This window comes from Chenopodium quinoa, unplaced genomic scaffold (genome assembly GCF_001683475.1).
Source record: "Chenopodium quinoa cultivar QQ74 unplaced genomic scaffold, ASM168347v1, whole genome shotgun sequence".
NCBI classification, from domain to species: Eukaryota; Viridiplantae; Streptophyta; class Magnoliopsida; order Caryophyllales; family Amaranthaceae; genus Chenopodium; species Chenopodium quinoa.
The window spans coordinates 2,085,993-2,110,322 of record NW_018745003.1 but is presented as its reverse complement, the minus strand read 5'-3'; the positions used below and the strand labels follow the sequence as shown (position 1 = coordinate 2,110,322).

General features: G+C 33.9%; 2 protein-coding genes across 4 annotated transcripts; both read right to left on the bottom strand.

Annotated features, from left to right (window-relative positions):
* Positions 1-263: 263 nt before the first annotated feature.
* LOC110707835 (tRNA (guanine(37)-N1)-methyltransferase 2-like) lies at positions 264-9,451 on the bottom strand. Of its 2 annotated transcripts, none has more exons than XM_021885893.1 (12): positions 8,348-9,451; positions 7,077-7,182; positions 6,776-6,873; positions 5,893-5,997; positions 4,977-5,039; positions 3,992-4,065; positions 3,304-3,784; positions 3,119-3,187; positions 2,880-3,011; positions 1,256-1,362; positions 794-868; positions 264-705 (listed from the first exon to the last, which is right to left on the bottom strand). In XM_021885893.1, the coding sequence occupies exons 1-12, from the start codon at positions 8,424-8,426 to the stop codon at positions 637-639; spliced, it is 1,458 nt and encodes a 485-aa protein (XP_021741585.1). In that variant the 5' UTR covers positions 8,427-9,451; the 3' UTR covers positions 264-636. The 2 variants fall into 2 exon arrangements, with proteins under 2 accessions (XP_021741585.1, XP_021741586.1); XM_021885894.1 differs by lacking the exon at positions 8,348-9,451 and adding an exon at positions 7,628-7,830 and having other exon boundaries at positions 269-705.
* Positions 9,452-9,554: 103 nt separating this feature from the next.
* LOC110707836 lies at positions 9,555-23,032 on the bottom strand. Of its 2 annotated transcripts, XM_021885896.1 has the most exons (16): positions 22,775-23,032; positions 22,583-22,660; positions 21,692-21,741; positions 21,506-21,559; positions 20,896-20,948; positions 19,118-19,190; positions 17,641-17,702; positions 16,607-16,675; positions 14,913-15,018; positions 14,353-14,420; positions 13,359-13,459; positions 12,615-12,710; positions 12,437-12,504; positions 12,077-12,122; positions 11,361-11,479; positions 9,555-9,640 (listed from the first exon to the last, which is right to left on the bottom strand). In XM_021885896.1, the coding sequence occupies exons 1-15, from the start codon at positions 22,958-22,960 to the stop codon at positions 11,396-11,398; spliced, it is 1,194 nt and encodes a 397-aa protein (XP_021741588.1). In that variant the 5' UTR covers positions 22,961-23,032; the 3' UTR covers positions 9,555-9,640; positions 11,361-11,395. The 2 variants fall into 2 exon arrangements, with proteins under 2 accessions (XP_021741588.1, XP_021741587.1); XM_021885895.1 differs by lacking the exon at positions 9,555-9,640 and having other exon boundaries at positions 10,732-11,479; positions 22,775-23,031.
* Between the last annotated feature and the right edge of the window lie 1,298 nt (positions 23,033-24,330).

Here is a 24,330-nt window from a genome sequence, read left to right as displayed (position 1 = left end):
ACACTTTTTTATTTCCTTTTTTTTTTTCCACCATATTTTTTATCTTCAGTAAAGAGAAATTGGTATTGGTCCTTGGTGCTATTCCAGTTTGGAAGGAAATATTTAAAGAACTTCTTGTCTCCCATTCTACTGCACATGGATTTTTGCAAACAATAACATCATCCTGAAGAAAGTTTGGCTATTGGTTCTTGCTTTAAAATTTAATTCTCAATATAAAATGATACAAGTTCATATTATAGCAAAAAAGAATTAATAGATAAATATTTCTATTCTTAGTAATAACCATAATTTCTGAAATATAATAAATAGAAAATCATAACAAAATACGTTGTACAAACCGCAGTATTTTCAATATATAATACTCGCGTAGTATCTCGTAGTAGTTTTGCTAGCTTTCTTTCAATTTTCAATAATTTATGCAAATTCGATATAGTCAAATGATAACACATTATGGCTAAAATTTAACAATAATATTTGCTCTCTCTCTTTGTTTCAAAAGCAACTCCTAAACTAGTGTTAGTAAAGATCTTCAAAATGCAAAAACCTGGGTTAACAAAGATACGACTCTCTTAAACCTATCTTGGTTAACATAAATTCCAAGGACACATAAAAAAGTAAGACCACGTTGAACCAATTTCAAGATACAATAGCTTCTTCATCAAGGCATGCTTCCTCGGGGAGTCTGAAGCTTAAGCAAAACATAGCCTGTAGAAGAAACAAGTCGAAAAATCCATAATGAAAGAAGCCTGGAAAAGTTGACACATAAAATGATGGTATTAGCAAATTATTTCACCTTGTTTGGTGCAACATCTCTAACCCTGTGGAACACAGGATCATGTATCTTAGCATTCAACCTAGACTCGGCGACCTGCAAAGTAATTTAAATTTGCTTAGTTCGTTCATCTATTTACTGATCTATACAGAAAAAAATAAGATCTGAAGGCATAACAAAAATGGGGGAGGAAAATGCTGAGAACTAAACGAATATGATTTAGGAAAATGATAATAACTTTGATAATATAAATAACACTTCTCAGAGTTCTAACAATATCTTGTCTAGAAAATAAAAATGACAACGCAATTCCTCATTCACAGCTTTTTATCAAATTTGTTAAAATACACTTCTTGTAATTTACAACACTTAGTTAAAGGGAATACTAACTTCACCAATCAGAAACACAAAAGAAAGGGGGAGGGGGGGAAGCGAAAGAGTGCTCCTAAAGACATGTGAAAGCATATAGAGAACATGGCTTACTGAAATTATGAACTCTTCAGTTTCACTTGACCGGATGAAGCAGTAACAGTGAATCCAAGGTAGAAGCCCTTTCCAATATTTTCGGCATATTAGACCTTTAAACGCGTCTGAAAAGAAAGAGATTGCATGATGCCAAAATCAACAACTCTAATTCTTTATTATTGACCAAATTACATGTACTCATGACTCTTTTTTACTTCTAGGTTTTGATCGTTTGATGAGGAGTGGGGTAAATCAATAACATAATACTAAAACAGACACTATGAATGACACGTGTCACTTTTTGGTGCTGTTTTTTCCTCCAAAATAACCCTCTCTTTTTAGCAAAAATCTTTTATTTTTGGAATATTTGGATAATACAACTATAATAATATATTATTCCTAATCTTATATACTCCGTATTATATTTATAATAATTGTATTCTTCTTTATTTCGTATTTTACTTAAAATAGTTACACAAGATTTTGAGACCTTTTAAGTAAGAGAGAATAAGCTATAATTTAAATGATTGAAATATGATGGAGAGTATAAAATAACGGGGCCAAAAATTCAATATTAACATTTAAATTACCATCATATAGTTGTACAATAGTGGGGTTCAATGGAAAAAAAATGTAATAATTTTACCAACTTATAACATTTTTCCCCCTTTAAAAAATCTATTAACTATTACTAAAATAGGTCTTGCTTACATCGATTATTTTGGACATATGTCAAGCTATCATTAAAAAAATTCCCGCCAATAAAATATATGATGTTAGCTTTAAGTTTTTTTTTTAAAAAATTTATTACTTAGCTTATTTTTTGGAAGTACATTGTATAGTATTTTTTTCGGACTAAATTAATTCATTTATAAAAAGTCATACGACATCTAAATTGTATAATTTTATTGGCAATAACATGCATCATTAATATAATATAATGTACAGTATTTTAAAATATTTTCAACACAACTAATCAAAAATAATTTATTTTTTTCTCAATTGTAGTTTTAATAATTTTTGCCTTGTTATTACATCTTTCTTATATTCATTGCATTGGTTTTTTTTTTTTTTTTTGAACGGATATTCATTGTATTGGTTCGTTCCACATGAGTTGCCTCATTTTTATATTATATCACAAATTAATTATGGAAAAAAAGGTTATTACTACCGTGCATCGCACGAGCACTAATCTAGTTTACTATCTAATTTGTGGATTAGATAGCCTTTTTTTTTTTTTTTTTGGGGGGGGGGGGGGGGGGGGGGGGGGGGGGGGGGGAAGGGATTTTTGCAAAAAAAATCTCAAAAAAAAGGCGAGTCATTGAGTTCAAAGATATAGAAGCACCAAAACAGCAACTAGTAGAAATGTTCTTTTTCCAACATAATATGGTACTCCATTCATATATGCAAACTGAGAACACAAGAGCATGAGTTAAAGCTTGGCTCATCAAAGGTATACAAATCAAGATGAGAGGAACTGGCCAATTTCCATTGGATGTTTCCAAAGGCAACTATCATTTTCCAACGTAATGTCTCATCGGAAGGCAATGGACAAGCAAACTATAAATAGCAAGAATTGAAATTTGTACCAACTTTGAGAAGTGAGAAATTAATGCATTATTTTAGGTAAGAATAGTATTACCAAGGAACTCCAATGCAGAAGCGGGTAAATTCATGACCACATGGTCAACATGCTCCCATGGCTTCACAGAGGGTACAGAACCCCTCATCCTCTTATTAGTGCCACGTTTTGTGCTGTGAGTACCAGGTGTTTCTGCAGTTTAACAGGAAGGCGGAGATCAGCTATACATTCTATCATACAGTATAGGTGAATGTGCGCTGCAATAAGGTCATGATACCATAAAATTAAATCTATGATACCTTTTTGACAACATTCTGCAGACCTTTTGGCAGGACTGACTGGTGGATCAATCTTCTCACTATTGCCTCCTGCATAATCCGGAAAATTTGTAAAATTAAATCTATAACTATTTAGCCTTATGTGCAAGTGACAGAAGAAAATCTCAGCCGCAAACATAAAGATGAAAAATGCTTCTTAAATTTACCCTCTATATTCCTATTTTCTGTTTCACTTTTAGACTCTCTGCTGCAATCATCAGAAGCATTTGGAACAGTCATTAATTGAGACATGAATTTTCTCGCATCCATATTGTATGTGAAGATGCAATCATTGACCTTGTTGAGTTCTGCATTTATTTTCAAGAACCGGATACTATCTGGATTTAAATCATTTGCATAAATCAAGCACCCCTTTTGTGCTGCTGGGATAGCAAATGGGCCAATACCGGCAAACATATCACAAATGGTCTCTCCAGCTTGGAACAGAGAAACTAGTCTCATATGTTCATGTTCTAATCTTGAGTTCCAATAGACCAAGCTGTAATCAAGCTTGAATTTCGCCTTATATTGTTTCACCTCTGTAACCATATCATTGTCGCCAGCAAGGATTTCAAACTTTGGAACTCGAAACTCGTTTGTAATTGTGCCAACTTTATTGACCACAGTTCTGATTCTAGGGTAATTTTTCTGTAGTAACAAAATAATAAAATTGTGTCAGGTGATGACTGATGAGGGCATAGCTAGAGATAATTGACCAAAACATTGAAGATCATATTGAAAAAGCTCTGGTTTTTCTTTGCCTGAAAATGATCTCATTATGAATAGGCAATAACAGCGAGGACACCATAATATGAATAATACCCCAAAAAAAATGTCAAGTATAAACACACATACATCATAAATGACCTCTGCAATAACATCCTTGTATGGAAGTAGTTCATCAGTGATATTTAGATGTGCAATATGACCTGCATAATAATAACAAATAAAATGTCAATGCACATATCATTAGCTCATGGCAAGAGCCAAGAAGTTTTTAGCAACACTAATTCCAAATGATCCAATACAATCTCATTCAAGAGCTGTTAGTTATTCCCAAAATAATCATCCTCCAACATGTTTCAATGCTAGTGATACTTTTCTTATGATTATGAAAACGTCAATGTAAGGTAGTGCCATCATAAAGCATGTATTTGATGGTCACTTTGTGAGAGTTATTACTTTAGAAAATTTACTTTCTAATACTCCCTCTAATCTGGAATAAATGTTATTTTAAGCTTCAATTTACACTTTTGGTGCTGAAGTTGATTACTATTCCTATTTAACCCTAACGTAAAACCAACACTACCAAATACAGGTATTTATCTGGGTCTAAGAGTTCTTATGCAACAGACTAGAATGAAAATGAACCAATTGAGTACATAGCTATAAATAATTGAACATAGCTAGATATACAGGTATTTAATGATGGTATCTGGGTCTTAGATTTCTTATATTTATGCAAAAGACTAAAAGTCTAACATTCATATTTTACCCTAATGTAAACTCAAACATAATCGACTACGATCATTGTAGGTAATTAATGATGATATCTGGGAATCTGGATTGATTTGTACTTTATGAGAAAGAAGACTAAAATGGCAATTAAATTGGATATGCGGAAGGTGGTCATTGAAGGCATGAAAAGGAAAGTTATCTACTGCAATTATATTAAAACTTAGAGCTAACAACCTGGCATGATGATCGATGATGGTTGGCATTTGCCTACAATTCTATTTTCTTTTACTTTTGATGAAGCACCTCAGTAGTTAGATAGTCCAATGTGCCAAAGAAGCAAACGGAATGTCCTAAAGATAACTGGAACAGAATGAAAACTTAACTATAGTCTCAAACGATGATGGCACCTCAAGTCCTGCAGGTAGAATCTGCTTCAATATATGATCTGCAAGTGAATAACAGGTTGATCAGCAAAGTGATTACTGTAACAGTACAAAAGCAAATGCCATCAGTTTGCATCTAACTTTCACAGAAACTACCACAAAAGAAGCATATAGCTATTTACCATAATCACTATGCACACTAAACATATACTCCTACAGCACTTTTGAGTTCTATCCAAATAAGTCATAATCAGGGGGGAAAAAAATAACAGGCATGTCAGACTTCTCAATGTATTTATAAAGCCGATCTTGAACTTCAGAAAAAGTTTGATCCCATGCACTGCACCAATCCCGACTTATGTTTACATATTGTATTAAAATTCTAAAGGTTCTGATCCGAGTATAAAGCCAATGGTTGAACAACTCAAATTGTAGACCTTACACTATTCTTTATAGTCACTGGCTCACTGCTATTTGACCCTTATGTTTACCAAGTTATTAACTTGGTTACCTACGATATCCATTTCGATCAATTTTCTCTCATTTTAATAGTAATTTATAATGTTTCAAGTAAAGCCCTACTAAATATCAAATGAACAATCAGTGAAAATAGGATAACATATTAAGACAAATTCTGTAAGTATGACACTTAGATTTTCTTTAATCTAAAAATGGTCAACATTAAGACATACTTCATCGTCCTTAATAAAACTTCTCCTAATCACAATGAGATTTGCACAAAGCTGCAGCACTATAGAAGGCATGGGAAACAATTATACACAGACACAAGGTATTGATGCTTGATGAGTATTAAATTCCTTAATGAAAGAGCATAATGAAAATCTGATAGATAGACCACAAATATAAAATGAATCAAACAGAGTTTTTTTCATATTCTGAGAGCATGCACTTTACCTGCACCCCAGTAGGAATAGCCAAGGGTCAATGAATAAGGAACCATTTCTATCTCACAATGCTTCCGGAGTTCGTCAAGTTTCTGCTCGGGGATATCAGACAAATCTGTCCAGCAAAACAATATTTATCCATGAAGCAAGTGAACAAAAACATCAAAACAATCACTATTTTAATCTTACTAGGAAGAAAGGAGAACAATTTCAAAGATAAGAAAGCATCATCCCGAATCTGCTAATTTTAGCCAAACGATTAATCAACAAAAATCAAAGAAGTCTCTCAAGGGCAATATTTCAACTTATGGTAGTATTTGAACAACAGGAAATGTCTATGTCATCTGCTTCTAGTTTGTTTGTGAAGTAGGTCAATCATTTGCCTTTCAGATTAATATTGCAAGGAAAAAGCCTTTTCATGAATGAAAATTTAAGCCTAAAGGTGCCTTTCCACAACTCTATCAGGTAAGACTTACATTTAACTATTTCTTCCCACTGGACAGCTTTAAAAAACCAAAATAAAACTCAATACCAAGGAAGCATATATGATCAAGATGGATCTTTACTAGATGGAATGACCATTAGCTTGATAGACTTCGAGGTAAAGCAATACTTCTAATTTAAAATAAAACACGTGTGGACAAATAAGGAAGTTAAATAATGTAATAATCCCTTTACAACCACCAAACACTAGGCACTGCCAAGTGCTGGAGAAGGAACTTGTAGAATCGAGAAAGAAACAATATAGCATCAATCAACAAAAACAGTAACACATCAAATATAGAAAATAAGTGTGGCCAGATTCTGTCTGAAAGCCAGCAGTTGACTCCCAAAAACAGGGGAAAAAATGTAGCACTTTGGCTACACAAAAAAATGTATTTAAAACACATCACCTTTATTCTGTATTTTCTCGGACAATATCATGTAACGATTTTTTTCGGTTGTTGGATCTTCAGCTACCGGCTTCACACGAGGCCTATCCAGCAAGTATCTACATAAATAAAAAGGTCAATTGGAACATTCAGCCACAGAAAAAGCGAGTACTGAAATGAAAAGTGCTATGCTAAGCTAAATGAACTCATGGTCTATCTCTCAGAAGATAATGCAAGACAAAATATGTAGGAAATAGTTACAGAAGGAAGAATAGACTTTTGATAAATATTGACAAAACATAAAAACATCAGTGGCAAATACCCATCAAGTAGCCGAGTGGCGGTTTTGCAGATTTCACGAGGGACTCTAAGCGCCCAAAGATCAAACTTCACATCAAAACTACTTTTGTCCAGCATCTCTACTTTTTCTGCTTCAACCACAAACCCAGCAATGAATTCCACAATTACAGGTTTTCAGTAAAGCATCTACTACGTAAATAAGAAGCTTCCAATCATATTGGATAAACAAATGAATTCCAGAAAACCCATGAATTGATGAATATTCATGCCAAAATTTCCAACCCCATTGAGGACTTTCGTCGAACAGCTAGTGTGCATGGAAATATACATACTCATTTGAACAATACGCCCTCAAATCTAGTAATTGAAACATCAACTTGTATATTTTAATAAACATACAAAGTAAAATCTCCGAAACTGAATCAAATTAGCTCAACAAACAACTGGAAAACATAAATCGGAATAATTGGTACAAAGTTAACATTTTTGAAAATAAATTAAAAAAAACTGGCGAAAATAAAAAATAATTCATAACATTGTGCTACGGAAAAAGAGAGGAGAGAGAAAACATACACACAAACACAAAAGTTGCAGGGTTTAGAAGAAGAAGAAGATCTGGAGAGTTTGCTGGTTTTCCGATTGAATTTAGGGGTTAGCGCAATTGTTCAGTGGCAGTTGGAGCTGCTTTTCTTTGTTAGAAGTTACCCGCTAAATTTCTTAAACATAATTTGTAATTTAACCCCCGTTGTCTTAGAAATTAACCATGTCATGATGTGTCACTAATAAGTTTGGATAAGTTTCACGAAAATTATATATGGAGTATTTTTAAGAGTAAATTTTGTTTAATTTGTTGAAATTAGAATGTACTTGTGTTAATGTACATGATATATATTTTTTTGCAACGAAAAATAATTTTAGATATGGAGTTTAAAGAATTGTGGTTAAAAGTTGATAAAATGACTTATAAATTATTAAATACTCGTAGATAACTTCCAAAAAAAAACTAAGTTTGTGTATTGGTTTATAACAAACGGCAGCATATAGTACAATCAAATTACTTTTTGAAAAAGAGAAGTGTTTGTTGATTTCAACATAATACTCGTATATATATTTGTAAAATAATAATTTTTCCAAGTTTAGATTGAAATTGAGCTAGATATTTCTAATCAACAAACTTTAATAATTGCACTTATGTTCGCAAAGTTTCATTCTAGTATATTTTAAATTTGTAATGAAACACTTGTGTTCAAAATTAGTACGTAACTACCGTAAAGAAATTTACCATAACTTTACCTTGTACTTTGTATAACCTATTTGTCGATGTTGTTTCCAAGTTTTGTGCACTTCGTATATTCATCACACATTCACACATGCCTGCTACATCGCCTACACGGCCAAAAGGGAAACACCCCCAACAAGGCAACAAGCCAACGTACAGAAGGCAACTAATTATGAAGATGTATAACAAATAATGGGAGGAAGAAAAGTTACAAACTGGTAAATGAGGTAGAGAGTTTGCAAGAAGTTAAATGGAAAATTGGTTCTAAATTTTTAAGCCATGAAAAAATTATACTTTGTAAGACTTATATTTAAAAAACATACACTGTGAGGAAGATGTATTGATGTATACACAACTGTATTTTACAATCGGGTATACTCCTAATTTCAAAAGCTAATATGAACATGAATTGTTTCAAATACAATGTGCGAATTCAAATTGACTCAAAAATTGATGTATGGAGTGATAAACCTTCGTAGAGATTAATTAGGAGATCCCAGAATTCAAACACATACGAAGTACATTTTTCTTGAGGGATGGCTCAAACCTACGAACCCAACATTACTTGTTACTTCGTACTTGTTTTCGTTCTTGGTTCACCCCACCCCTCCCCATGAGATTTAAAGGAACCTACCTAGTTTGCAAGCCTGATAGATGGAACAAAGTAGTATAAATCAATTAACTTAATACTTCTAGTTCAATGTTTCATTTCATGACATTGTGTTCATCAACTAAATAAAAAGTGAGTACATCATTCATCATGAAAACTAGTCTAATTCACCTAATTAAATTACTGCCCTTAAACTTGCATTTACCAACAAGGGCAGCAAGCACTGTAAAATTAGACACTGTTTATGGCTTATATATACACCACCAGTCCACCACCAACATCGGAGTCTTAATCCTAATGATAGGGTCGGCTACATAAACTAAGATTTCATTGCCATGGAAAGCTACTATACTTTCTCATTATGAAGGGTTCTAATTTCTGAATTATCTGATTAATCTTCAACTTATAGATAAGCCTTGGAAAAGTCTTGTACATCCCTGAACTCCTGAAAAGGTATCATGATCTTCTAATTAAGTAAAACTCTTAATACCAAATAAACACTGCCTGAATCAATAATCTGAAACTCTGTGATCATGCCAACAAAGAAGCATAGTAACACAACGTCGTAAAATATACACCCTCGTCTTCTGCTGCTTGACAATCGATAAACACCGCCGTCTGAAGCTGGTTTTCCGGTGGCGTTGGCCTCGAGGCAATGATCTTTGTGAAGGAAGGAGGTAGGAAAATGTCATGGTGACTGCAGAGAAAAAAAAGAACAGAGGAAGGTGTGTTAAAATTTTGGTTGAGAAATAGAGTTGAAATGTTGAATGAATCAAACATAAAAATCAGAATCATATATTTATACAAAATCTTTGTTGACACTTGACAAGTTGATATTGTGGTCCTTAAATAAATAAATTACATCAACGTGATATAATGCTTATTGCTTACATGAATTACATCACTTATATTATGTACTTACTACTAACAAAAAGGTGTGTAAATGAAGAGTCGTGTAAGACAGCAATTATAAAAGTTCCCAACTGATTTTGACACTTTTTTTTTAACTGTATGATCGTATCACACCTCTTTCCACGTCTCATCCACGTAATCCAATTTGTTTTTGAGAGCACTCCAAACATGTTTTATTCTTCTTTTTGGAATAAGTGGTTTGCAAATCATTTTCAAGGAGGATCAAGTGTGATCCTAATCACCTTTCTATAGAGGTTTTAGTTAAATTTATTTTACCGCTACCTCGTTTAGTTCGTGACGGTTATTTCCTTTTAAGAAATTCTCACATACAAGTTCTAAATATATGGGATTTTCTAGTGAATTTATCATCTTCCGTAACTAGTGAGAAAATTTTGCTTACCAACTAAAATCGGATTAAAAGAAATTGTATTACACATGGTAAGAGAGGAATTTTTTTATTATTTTTTATTTCTTACCAAACAATTACTTATTTTATTTTGTATATTTCAGATAATTGTATTTTTCCACATCAACCACTTTAGGCATTAATAATGTCGGCTTTAAAATTTGGCCACAGTATAATATATTGGCTCTGTAGAATAATTTATACAAAGGGGTTAGGGGTTATGATAAAATGGTCAAAATGTAGGCAGAATATATGCAACGAGCCAAAGTTGATGATGATTTTACCCATTAAGCCGCCTGGTGCCTACTAGTCAACTTGATGAAACTATATTCTAGAAATTATATTCTAAAATACATCACCCTTTTTTTGTTAATATAAAGAGAGCCATTAATTTGGTCCTACCTTACCTTATCCAACAATTTAGCTAGTGCAACTTACATGTGCTCAAAACTTAAGTATTTTCCAGGAAGAACACAATAATAGACTATTCACTGGTATATATGGAAGCAAATATCTAGAACATACAGTATAAGAAACAAAAGCACATACAGCTTGACTACTATAGCACAGTAACTAACAACCTAGCTAATGGCCAGCCATGAATGGCATTATTGTGATAGTGATGCAATTAACGTTCCCAACATAAACGCCGCCAATGGAACGTCTACGGCACTAAGTCATTTGTAGAGCTGATCATGGGGTAAGGCGGGTCAGACTTTGGACCAAAAAGTTGGCACAGACCCAGGTTGGAACAGGCCAGGCGCGATCAATCTGGGGGGATTGTGACTGATTCGATCTAGAAAAGAATATTTGGACCAGGAAAGTGGCAGCCCAAACCTGACCTGAATGAGCCCAAGCTGGACTTGATCAGCAATGCTTTATAGGTAAGCTTATCAGTATCAATACCAAGTTAAGACTTTCATGTAAATTTGGAACTTTACAGTCTCTAAATCACATTATAACAATAATGTCATGTTCAGCAGTTTGGCATTTACATTATTAATTAAACTATACTTGAAGGATACACTATAAGAGTCATAACTCATAAAGTCATGAGATCCTGAACTGTGGAAGTTAAATAATGCCTAAATGTATTTACCCCAGTGCTCATATGCTCGGCTATGAGTAAGCAATTCATCGCGTTTTAAGGTGGTAATATTTGTCCAAAAGCTTCTCTGTATACTCTCCGAATGTGAGGGTACTATTTGAAGGTATCAACTGGCAAAAAAGTAGAGATTAAATATCAGTTCATAAATACATGGCATAATTTTAACAATATAATGAGCAGAAAAGAGATGCTAATTAAAAGATAATCTGCAACAGCAAGTTCCAATGTCCCAGAATAATAGTTCCACTTTCATCTTGTTCATTAGTATGAATAGTATCTGTAACACAGTAGCATTTTGATAGTTACTTTGTCATACTACACAACCTTGAATTTTCTTTCGTACAATTAATGTCATCCATAATTGAGAAACATAAGTTGAGATGGATTTTCAGACAAAGTAAATTTGGAAGTAGATGCAATGCTATAAACATTTACCCCATACATAGAAATACAGTATCATTCTGCCATTCCCTCAATATATAACCTTGAACCAGGAGCAAAATTCATAAAAAAAAAATTGGACCCTGATATGCTTTCATGGAATTTTAAGATAAAAACACTGCTCAATGCAAGCACGATATGAAGCATTTCTTCCAATTTTACAAAGCAATGGCCTTCAATATCAGAAAGCTAATAACACTTAACTATACAGACGTGACAAACTACCACAACAAAAAGAAGGATAAAACTTGAAAAAGAAAAATTACCTCTTTGTGGATATGTATATTGTCTGGAAATTTAAGCTTTTCGCCCCTACAAAACCAGGAACATCATTAAACACAGATCAGCAATGACTTCATTAATTAACAGAATGGAGCATTTCTTAGCAAATTAATGTCAAGTCTTCATGAAGCAAGCTTTTTCAGGGTCCAGTCAAAAGAAAAAGAACTTGTTTCACAGTTATTGGCTTTGAAGAGCTTGTTTCAAGGTTATTGACATTGAAGGCTGAGCCTAACGTGTCAAGAATACAAATCCTTCCTTCATTGTGACTATGGGGTATATATTATTGAAGCTTGAACAAATACAGATGATATTAACACAATTTCCCTCTTAAAAGGATAGCATACCAGTCAGGTTGCATAAATAATGCAAAAGTTGACCGTTCAAGACCAGATATCCCCTTGCCACTTGGTGCCTGAAAATGAAAGTGATTTGCAAAGTTTATATGACCCCACATAAAACAGAAAACAAATCTAAGCAACATTACAAAAAAGTAATTAGGAAACAAAGAGTAGCATCAAGTACCCGAACACAATGTGGCGTAGCATGAAGGTAGCCTCCTGAAAGAATTTCAGTTGTTTCACCAATCTGATATGCAATTTCATCTTCTCCAAACACAACCTACAAATAGAATGGTCAATGTCTCAATCTAAGGTATTGAGGAGATAAATGCATTTGGTCTCTGATACCACGACACGTCACTTAATGGTTCAAGAATCTGCAGTTCTGCATATGCACTCCTGGTTTTTTGTTTTTTATTATTTTACTCTATTAATCATGAGTTACATAGCTCGTGTCACTAATGCTAAGTACAACTTTGATAGACAGATGGTTAAATGTTGCTCGTCTCATTACCGTTCTTTATATCAATTAGGTTTACTGTGAAATCTACATAACACTGCAAAAAAATTAAACATTTCTCATAGACCTATTCATAACCAACGTATTGGTGGTTACAGTTGTCTTTCTTGGTGGAAGTACTCTAAATGTATCTGTACACAAAGCATCAAAAAGAATTACAAGACAAATAAAATGACCAATTAAGTAAAGTGCCCCTTGGTTTCACTATTTCAATACTGAAGTTATGTGCAATTGACAGTGACTGCAAAATAAAAAATAAAAAAATAAAAAATAAAATAAATAAATAAATAAACTATTTTATCCATAAAAAAGACAGGTTAGCTATTACAAGAGCATTATTATTATTATTTAGTTGAAGTAGTGTCTGCATGAAATAGAAAGAGGAGAACCAGGAACAGAAAGGAAAACCTTGACCGTTTCATCATTCCTGGTCTTTACATAAAGACCAGCAGCTCTATCAGGACAAGCTACCTGAACTCCATCTTTCAAAAACATGCCACACGTAAGACCTACAAAACCAAACTTACGCATCTGAGAAAAAGGAATAAATAAGCAGAAATAATGAAAAGAAACAAGAGTCACAGTAACCAAAATTATTTACAGGTGGTGCCACTACAATGCAGAAAAGTATGAGAAAAATTATAGATGACCCAGCAAAGTCAAAACCTATGCCCGTCATGCAATTAAAGGAGCAAGATCCAAAAGCTTCTAAATGGGTGGATATTCTAAATTTATACAAGGTAAAGGAGAAACGAAAACATAACCCAGCAGGACCAGCACTGCAAAGTTGGATTCCTATAAATTAATGTGGGAACTTATAATTTAAGATTTATCAAGTAAAAGTGCCTTGTGCAAATGAACCTCAAATCAACCTATGAGTCTATGACTTCTTATGCATAGTATACCTCCATCACAAGCAATAGATGTTTCAAGCCGCATCTGATAAACCCTCTTCAAATATCCACATGTTCACCGCAGTAGAAAAAATGTTTTAAAAAATGGAGGAGAAAAATATGTAATTAGCAGCAACGCTCATTATCTCAACTAAACAAGGTAAGTCTCTTACAAAAAGCATACTCCCTCGTACCTATCTATTTGTACATGAGGCCATGAGGGTTGTACACGGTTTAAAGGAGAGTGAAAGTAGAGTGAATAAAATGAGCAGGCAGGGCCAAAATTTAGATAAAAATCTTACCATCTAAGGATGTAGCAGATAAAAAGGGATGGCACAAAAAGGAAAACGTAGGGAATATAAGAGACAGAGAGGTGTTGGGCATTCTAGAGATAGTGCAAGTGTTAAAAAAAAAATGAATTTTCAATTGACAGAAGAATTAAGAAAAATGATCAATGTTTGATAATAAAAGTAATAAAAGTACATCAGATCTGTCGAGGAATTCCTAACCTGTAAGGGAACCATGGTCAGTATGCCATCCACACCAGGAAGACATTGAGTCATCTTTCAAACGATCACTGTTGGATGTATGCTCATTAGCAACAAGTAAATGGTCCCAAGATAAACGATATCAAAACTAAACAAAATACAGAGATACTTCCTTCATGAAGAATTGCTACATTACTAATTTTTCACATTCCGAAACTTGCCAAAAGACGTGCTAGTTGGTAAATTATCCTCACATTTACACATACAATTGAAAATGACGGCAAGAGCTTGAGACAAATCGAAGTATAGCACAATCCAACTCTCTTACAAAATTTGGAATATAGAAATCTGGAAGACACAGAATAACAGATGCACTCTTTTTCTAATTGAAAAGTGCCAAATGCTAAATTTGATAACAAGTTCTTGACTCCTTAGTTTTGAATATTCTAAGCAGACGAGTAGTACGCACCTAACTATCGGATGGTTCACTTTAAACTCTGAAAGCCTACTAATATGGTAATAATAACTGGAAGGCTAATGCAGACAAGGTTTCTTTATATTAGGACATCACGTTAATTCACCTCTCTTGTGTCGGGAAATAATAAAGAAGCCGACCCTTATGACAGCGTGAACGATGAATTATTTGTTCAAGGCCTTCATCTTTGCCAATTTTCATGCCTTCAGATACTGCAAAATTTGCAAATAAAATGCAAACCAAGAAACCATTAATGTCTGTACAACAAAACAAAAGAAGATTCACATACACAAACTTTCCCTAAAACACAAAATCATTTTGCCTAAACTTGGGTATATATATGAATAACAGAACCAATCTGTGGCTGAAATGTAATGCATCAGGCTTATAAAAAAGGTAAAACAGGAATTGTCATTATATGTCAGTTAGAGGTAGCTTGAGCAACAAGAACAGGAAAATCAGTAACAGGAGGGAATTAGTCGGTCAATAGAGAGAGAGAGAGCATGGGAAAATATATTGAACTATTTCATTTTATTTTAGTAGTAATTGGGAGAGAATCTGACAAGGAAAGCCTCTCGAAAGCTTGAATATCATTTACATTGTATTTCTATTTCATCAATCAGATTCACTCTCTTCTTTCCTTAGTATTCTGTCCAATATTCCAGTTCAGCAGTTCATTACAACATGGTATCAGAAGCACTATTCTGGGAGATTCGATTACATGAACAACTAAGTTTAGCCTGTTCTTTATCATCCATTCTAATAGCAAACCAAAGTAGGAAACTAAAAACCTGCTAGGAATTGGGTTAATTTCAGAAAAAAAAAAACAGGGGAAATTTGAGGTAAGAGAGAGAGAGAGAGAAGATTGGTGTAACTAATGGTTGTATTGCAAAATCAGTGTGATCCTACAGCACAACGATGGCCTTCATTTGAGAGGAAGGTGCTCTCCACAATAGCTACACACTTTCTGGATGCCCCACTAATTACCCTCATTACAGCTTAAATAGCTCTATTACCCCACTCCTAAGCACACCTAAGCATGCCCCCTAACAGAATTATATTCTGTTTTACACAAAGACTAATAAGCCCCCATAACAGAATTTATTATTATAACAGAATGCCCTTAACCAAAACTGAAATGCACTAGCCATGCTGCTTCAAATATTTCCACACTTGCGCCTTGCATAAGTTGCTGTAATAGGAGGCCTGGTTACGTTCCTTGCAAAACCATATAAATTATAAAAAAAACAAATACTCTCTTCATTCATTTTTACATGTTCCACTTTGATTTGTGCAGTATTTATATATATTCTAACATATTTTTGTTAATAATATATAAAACAAATGTTATAACATTTTTCTCAATACATCAATTGTTATTAGATTTACAAATTGATGTCAAAGTTGTGAATTGGCAAATGTGTCAAGTCAAAGTAGGGAACACGAGGGAGTTCTCATTCCTCAATGAGTAGAAATCTGCAGATGCCTAAGCTAGATCAATATAACAGGTGAATTTGTGTCAAAAATTACAAGACATTGAGTTCATGAATTGTACCGGCTGAAAGGAACAGCAATATACAAAATAATGAGTAACATATAGGAAAAAAAGGCAGAGAGAACAAATTCAACAAATTACTATGCTAGAATTGGAGATATTAACAGGAACATATCTAAATCCATACAACTGTGCATCAGAAATATAGATCTGCAACTCTGCAAGACTAAAACTCACAAGAGATGAAGTATAAAGCAACAGACTCGGGGATACTGTAAGACATGAAATGTTTATATAGGATATACCATATCGATCGCAGTGATATGCTACCATCATGCCAACATCAAGCATTATCCTTCCAATTGCTTTAAATGCTGCACAATATTACAAGAAAAATGGAGGGTGAAAAAAGAAAAAGAAAAAAAAGAAAAAAAAAAAAAAAACACAGTAATTTACATTCTAATTCAGAATTTGCTACATCTGCGAGACAAGGGAATACTAGAATACTATAATAAGTACAAAGATACAAAATTGACAGAAGTGAAGCTCAGACTTTTAATATAGATCAAAATTATCAAAGTAAGAGGCAATTAATAATTCATAGCCAACCATAAGATAGAGAATCAGAAGTAATCAATGACTGCAAAATTAAGATAATGATTTGTATGAATCAAAATTTAGAATAACTAAAAGGTTTAATGAAACTATCATCTAAAATTGGAAAACCAGTGTAGATAAACCAGGGAACAATACATTCCAACATGTAATCCTTGCATAATATAAGCATCTAACAAAGCTTTTATCAAGATCAGCTATGTAAAGCTTGAAAGCACATACAAAAGAAAAGGGGGGAGACATAAAGCAGTGTAGCAGAGAGATAGCACAAAAAATTGGAGGGAAGAAAACAAAATATTGAGGTGGTATCAAAGAAGATAATATGAAGTATAACAATGTTCTTAGTGAACATTGATTGCCTATGAAGGTATAAACTAAGCCAAATTCGATTACATGTGGAAAAAGAAGGTAGGGAATTTAGAGTACTCATTTCCACAATTAATCAACAGCTGCCTACGGTTGATTATCATACTCTAAAAGTCTAAACAGTGATCATATATACATTCAGTCTGATAGAAATGGAGGGGGGGGAGGGGGACCTACAATAAAATAATATTAAAAAAATCTAAAAAAACCTCCTGGTGATGCAGCATAACTATATATTTCAACCAACATCAACTAAAAATGGAAAAACACAATAACGGCATCTAATCAACAGCCACACACTGTATAGATTATTCGCAAGATATATATGTTTGTAAGTGTCTGCGCTGGACAAACTTACCAACTTCTAGTTCTGGCAAAGCACTTTCGGGCCATATATTTCGCCCACAATATGCTGGGTACCTAAAAGGCAGGGAGTGAGCAAAATATGAGTGGCTGCTTAAGATTGTATCCAAGTATGGGACATCTTAACTATAGAGAATAAGTTATTAATTATGGTATACCCTGATTTAGGTTAAAAACTGAGAACATATGGCTTAAAACCAGTGAAGCAATAATGCATTAATTACTTGTCAGATACATGTTTTTATTGAGGTGATTCTTTATACAAACTGGACGTAGAAAGCCACTGATCATCCTAGGTTTATATTCCATATTTCACTGATGCTCTACCAAAACTGCACCAACGTGCAATATACAGTCTAACCCTTAACAAATCAAGATTTATGACACAATGAGCTGATTCGTCCAAATCTCATGAGTAGAAAACTTCATACAAGGCAAATAGGCCTGAAAAAATGACTGTCTATATACAAATCGAACCACAATTTCTAGGCCAGACTTCTGACACTCGATGCAGCAGCATAGTGATTGCATAAAGGAAGGTGACTTTTCGAAGGACCTCTCTGGGGTTGTGTGAATTTTTAAAAGGTTTAAGGTGAGTTTACCTTCTTACCTGGATAAACCCATCAAAAAAATGCATGTACAAAAATAAGCCTGTGGCCTTGCAAATTCTTCCCTTCAACTACATCTACCGACCATATTGATCCTTCCACAAACAAGGTCTATTGTGGTCCAATACTCCAATTTACCGTCCTTAAGAGTTAAGACCTTAACCCGCATAAATTCCAAACTGTGACAAATTTTTACCCTCCAACATTAAGTATTAGAATCTACAACATTAAAATAGAAATATGAAAACCCAAGATTTTCAATATTCTAACAAAATGACTACAACAGTAAATTCAAAACAGTCAAAAGTTCAGAAAGAGCATGAGATAGCACAGCACAACAGCAGTCTAAATTGAACCTGCTTCTTTTTATTGGAAGAGGCACTCTATGTTACCCCTCTGTTTTGAGATTTGATACACGGAGGTAAGGGCTTTCCAAAATTTGTGGGTGCCTCACTGCTCTCATGATATAGACTACCATCCATATGTTAACCTTTAATTAGTCTTTTTTACTTAGATTATTTCTACTAATGAAACATAAATAATATTATGTAACCACACCTAGCAGGCCAGCACCATGTACAGCTTTAATTACTTCAATTCACAGGTTATTCACAGCTATGAGACTTCAATTGCCAACCAAAGTACTTCAAAAAGTTCAAAACAACTACAATAAATACTTATATCACCCATATTTTCCTGTGAGTCCTGTGACTTGGCCATTTTTTCTTAATAAGAAGCTTTAGCAGAATGATACTGGATGATTATATTCACTGAAAAACCGTAATTATGCCTATATTTCAGCAAAGGCAGCAGTGGCATGAAAAAAAAAAAGCACACAAAACCAATATTTCTGACCTCTTTTACCTTTGAATAAGGGCTTGGTCCAGCGTAGGTACATCTAATAGAGGATTTGCATAAAATGATCCTTTCAGCATATCTGCAGCATAAAGAAGAAAGGCAACACAATCAGAAGATAGCTGAAGAATAGCATGGATAAGAAAACATTTACAGAATTTAAGAGAAATTCTCCACGTAATACATACTATATACACATAAAGGAATACTTAGATGTTATTCACAGGTAACATCAAATATAATTTCATGCAGAGTGACCAAGGGATTTATATATTTTATAGAAAAAGTTTGACTTTCACCGATTCTTCCAAGACCAAACTAACAAGTAACAGCAATTAATCTGATTTCCTTTGTAACGTCATAATTCAAAAAACAAGCACAAATTTTCTGTGTCTCTCAGAGTCTTAGTCAGAGGTTTATTTTCACTAAAAGGGTACAGTTCTCTCCGTGATTGCAATAAATCATAAGCCTAACAATTAACCAATCAGGGGGAATTAGATAAAAATGAAACAAATTTCATGATTTTTTCCTGTTTGAAGCAGTTTTCAATTTATCATTGAAGATGTACCTCTTCAATTCCAATTTCTTTCATAATAATTTTTAAAGGACCCTGCGTCAATTATAATATTTGTTCATGTGAATGTTCTTAGAAATAGTAGCTCAAGTGAGATTTGCCAACGATGCCAAGTCACTATTGGACCAACTCATAAGGATCTGAGATAAAGGCTATGGATAGCAAGATGCACAAACTACAAATGTGGATCACAGCTTGTCAAAGTGTAACCATGACTACATGTGACAGAGGCCCTGCGGCTACAGCACCTGCTAGCAGTGAACAGTCTGCCTTGAAAAGACTGATAGAGGGCAGCGAGATGGAATAGGGAACACAAAATGATCTAGCTATCCTTTCCCAACAAATAGGTCTGGCAAGATGAAATAAAAAGATGTCAGGCCCTTCCATGTTGCCAAATTTTGGGTTCAATCATTCTGCTTTCTTATTCCTTCATTTCCTTATGGATCTGGGATTTCAGATCTTCTTTAAAGCCTAAGAGTGAAATTGATGTACTATTAAACAGCTGATATGAAAGCACAACACATGAGAAAGGGGAATTTTCAATAATGCAGAGTTCCAAAAGGAAGTATATGTTCAACAGTGTAATGAACTCAGCAGCCAAACCACCTATACAACACTACTATCAGAGGTGCAAGAGAGACAAGGCAGCAGCCACAACAAGTCGCAAGGGAAGAGAGGGCCAAGTGGCGCAATAAGACAAAAGGAAGTAGTTGTTGTGACTGTTCTGATTCTCTGAAGGGAAGGGGGCAAGCACCCATGGTAGTGGAGCAGGACTGCAGCTTGAATGAAGAAAAAACCACAATTAAATGCAAGTTACTATTATAATTGCTCTGTATATATAAAGAAGGTTAAGGTAGTAGAAGTTCATGTGATTAGACTTATTTATTTTGAAGAGTTGTATCCTCAAGATACTTTGGAGTGTTGTATCCTCAAGATACTCTGAAGAGTTGTATCCTCAAGATACTAATTTATCAATCAAAATCATTCCTTTCGCTGCCAAATCATTTCCCTTGCTTTATACTATTTGCTTGCTTGCGTGTTGAGCCCTTAACAAACAGCAACCCTCAGCTAAGGGAAAGTATCAAGCCTTGCCCCACGAGATATTTGTGTTTTCATTATTAAGTCTGATGAGAAGAGCTCCCAAAATCTATGCTCCATAGCAAAGTAAACAAGAGTCTATAGCTTTATTTAAATTTGGGATGGAATCACTTACCAGGAGTCCCAGATTCAAGCTTTTCTTTCCCATGACTCCAACCAAAGTTGTACCTAAATATTTTAGTTGAAGAGTCATTAAGTTAAAAGACTATATAACACATGAAACAAAAAGTGCAAGGTTACAGACCTTATAGTGGAATTGCTTATTTGAAAATAAAAGTTCTCGTAAGATGCCTATGCTAAAGAATGGAAGCCAATCAAGAGATATGGATTTCAGCTCCAAAAGCTGTTAAACTGCAGGTTTGTTACATGGACAGTATATAGCATATAGATCTGGGATCCTTGAAAAGATGTTGGTTTTTTGCTTAATATTGCCAAGAGGATTTAATGATCTCTAAAAACTAACACCTAAACATAATCAGTGGCAACACAATACTTAAATTACATTAAAAATATCTGGATGCATCTATATATGCTCCCAAACAAGGTACGATAACGAGGGTTACCTTCACATAATTATTGCCAGCAGCAAAGAAAAATGTATCATGCAGAAAGATAAACTTTAAACACTAAGGAACAATCAATAGACTAAATTGCAAATAGGAGTACTTAAAAGAAAGGAACATGGCTTAATGTGCAAAAAGCTAGATGTCTTGTTAGACAGTTACCTGCTATCAGGATCCTCAAGTTTTTTCTTCTCTTCCTCAGGAAGTTTTGCTAATCTGAAAACAATTTAAATATGCAGAACATGATTATCCAAATTGTGCTGCTACTCTACTCCTAATTTATTTGACAAATGCCCATATATTATTTGTCGTTACATAAGACATTGAAAAACAATATCGAATTCTTACTTGGGTGATAGACGGAGAAGAGTCTGGCGCAATGAAGAAAAACCTGGAACCTACATAGAGATATAAAATACATGTGAACAAGACCAGTAACTCAATAAGTATGTAGGGCAATTGTGTATTATAAAACCACCAATTAAAACTTTGCAGACAATTGCAATTAACAACGTTGATTCCACTATGACAAAACCTAGATAAGGTATCAAACATGACTGAAGCTAGAGCCTTGTATTGACCTAAACTAATGCAATGAACTCTCAGATCTAACCTCGAGAAGAGAAAATTGATCTTTATCATTCTTTGAGCATGACAACATCAAAAAGGAACAAGTATGGGCTACATGGGGATATGGTACAATAGTGTACATGGATCCCTGTACTGCCTTCAAACATCAACATTCCTACTACAACCTTTACACTCCAATTTTACATGACGGTCTCACGTGAGTCACGTCCAATGTCAAGCTTTAGGAAGCACTAGTGTCTTTTGGGAGTGGTGATGTTATAGTCATAAGTCATCTACCCTATTTGGAGCAAGGTCATTGATAAAGGAAATGGTAGTGCATTGTTATCTTAGGAGCACCATGAATCATGATACAAAGTATATCATCTTAAGAAGGTCAACGAAAGTTAACAAGCCCTATAACTTCTTAAGACTCAACTCCATGATTAATTTCGACAATTAAATCATAATTCGACTCGTACCGATAGGGCCGTGTGTATCCTCTATTATACTATTTATAAATATAACCTCCATCTTCATCACCTAATGCCTTGTAAGTTTGATCAAAGATAGTACTTCTAAATTAAAATGCAAATTGAATAGAGAAACATAAAAATTAAGAAATTAAATACTAATAATTAAACAAACAAGTGAAATTATGAAAATAATTACGTTGGAAATTGAGATAATCCCGAGTCCGTTAGGTCCAAAACCTTTTTCAATCAAAGCTGACAAATCCTCGTTCTTATCCTTCATATTCAATCACAAATAATATTCCAACAAAAAATGAGCAATAATCAAATAAACTTAATAAATATATGATAAATTTAAACCAGAAAAACACAACTGAAGAAGAAACAATACTTGGATGTCGGAGAAGGGAATGGTGACCGGACGAACAGTCGGAGGATGAGCTTGAGAAGAAAGCGACATCATAGAAGCACGAAATTGGAGAGAGAAAACCCTAGAATTTGGGGGGAAATGCGAATTGTGTTGAATTTTGTTGTGTGAAAATGAAGGTGTAGAAATTGCAGAGAGTTTCAAAGACATCGGCAAAGTTTGGCAACTTCGCTTGCTTTTTATAGTAGGCTAGTAGAGTTTGTCTGATAGTTCAAATATAAGAGGGAAATAAACATTTGGATTGTTAAGACTCCGAGTATTACGAGTAGATTAATCATTAATTTAGCGGATTTGCTAAGTGGGTAGATCGCATCTGTCCGGATTTTGAGTCAATGTAAAATTGAATATTTTAAGACTTATTATGTGACTAATAATATTAAAAATTAATATAAAATTATCAATGTATGATTATTTTATCAACATATAAATAATTTAGTTAACTAGTTTGTAAAATTATTCTCAAAAAAGCTAGCTTGAAAAATACTAATAGAATAAAGGATAGATGCTTGAACACACTTTCTAATCTCTAAGGTTATTCGATGGAATCAAAGTCAAGCAATCAAGAGAATTTAACTATTTATATCGGCTTATAGCTTTAAATTCATTACATATGTTAATTTCACCTATTATCGATAATTTCATTGAGATTACATCATACTATGAGATTATACAATCCCTTGTGCTAACTTTAAGGCTTTACCGGGTTTAAGTGTATCTATGTATGTGACTATATATGATCCGTGCATTACATACACCACAATCTTTTAGTGGCTTGAATTCATAAAATTATGGAATCTTTAATTGTCCTTCAGGTATTAATGACGAATTGGATTATAAAAAAAAAATGTAGACACGTCTTTGATGATAAGAAACTAGCTTATTATAATTTAATACATGTTGTAACACACTGTAAAACTGAGTTGAGGAAAAAAAAAAAGTATTTCACTTATTCGTAAAAAGGTCCAAAAAGAAAAAGGTTAAGCTTTCTCCTAATTCAAAAGTGGTCAACCATGTTGTTGGGTTTGGAAAGCCAACACAATTGTTGTTGAAAAGTTAGATGAACCTATGGTTACATGTCTAACTGATGACAACAATAAAGGTTCAAGCATCGAGGATAAGAGTAAAGTTTTAGCGAGAGACAATTCTACCACCGATCTTATTGAAGTGGAATCCGTAGGTTCTAATGAAGATTACCCCAATTTTTTGAATCAGACCAAGTGCAGTTTATTCCCACCCCCAATACCTTCAAGTTCTCTGCCACGACAAGGAAATATGGAAGGCCACTCACATCTAGGGTGAAGAACAGGAAAGGTAAAATGTATTACAAGTATTATTTTTGCAGGTCTAAGAAGCGTAAAAGAAACAAGCTCTAAGCATCTTATGGCTAGTGACTGTGGTGGAATTTGTCAATTTCCATATTTAATATTGATATATTACTTAGCATTTCATGAAAGTTGTAGCGTACCGTCACCCCCCCCCCCCCCCGGTTTTGTTCTTGTGTTAGTTTGGATAAGAGATGT

Coding starts and splice junctions, on each gene's coding strand:
- LOC110707835 (XM_021885893.1), bottom strand. CDS start 8,426: ATGTGTGAATGTGTGATGAATATACGAAGTGCACAAAACTTGGAAACA. Junction 3,785..3,991: donor TTGCAGAGGTCATTTATGAT/GTATGTGTGTTT, acceptor TTGTTACTACAG/AAAAATTACCCTAGAATCAG. Junction 3,012..3,118: donor TGCAGAATGTTGTCAAAAAG/GTATCATAGATT, acceptor GTTAAACTGCAG/AAACACCTGGTACTCACAGC.
- LOC110707836 (XM_021885896.1), bottom strand. CDS start 22,960: ATGTCTTTGAAACTCTCTGCAATTTCTACACCTTCATTTTCACACAAC. Junction 22,661..22,774: donor TTCCCTTCTCCGACATCCAA/GTATTGTTTCTT, acceptor TTGAATATGAAG/GATAAGAACGAGGATTTGTC. Junction 19,191..20,895: donor GCTTGAATCTGGGACTCCTG/GTAAGTGATTCC, acceptor TTTATGCTGCAG/ATATGCTGAAAGGATCATTT.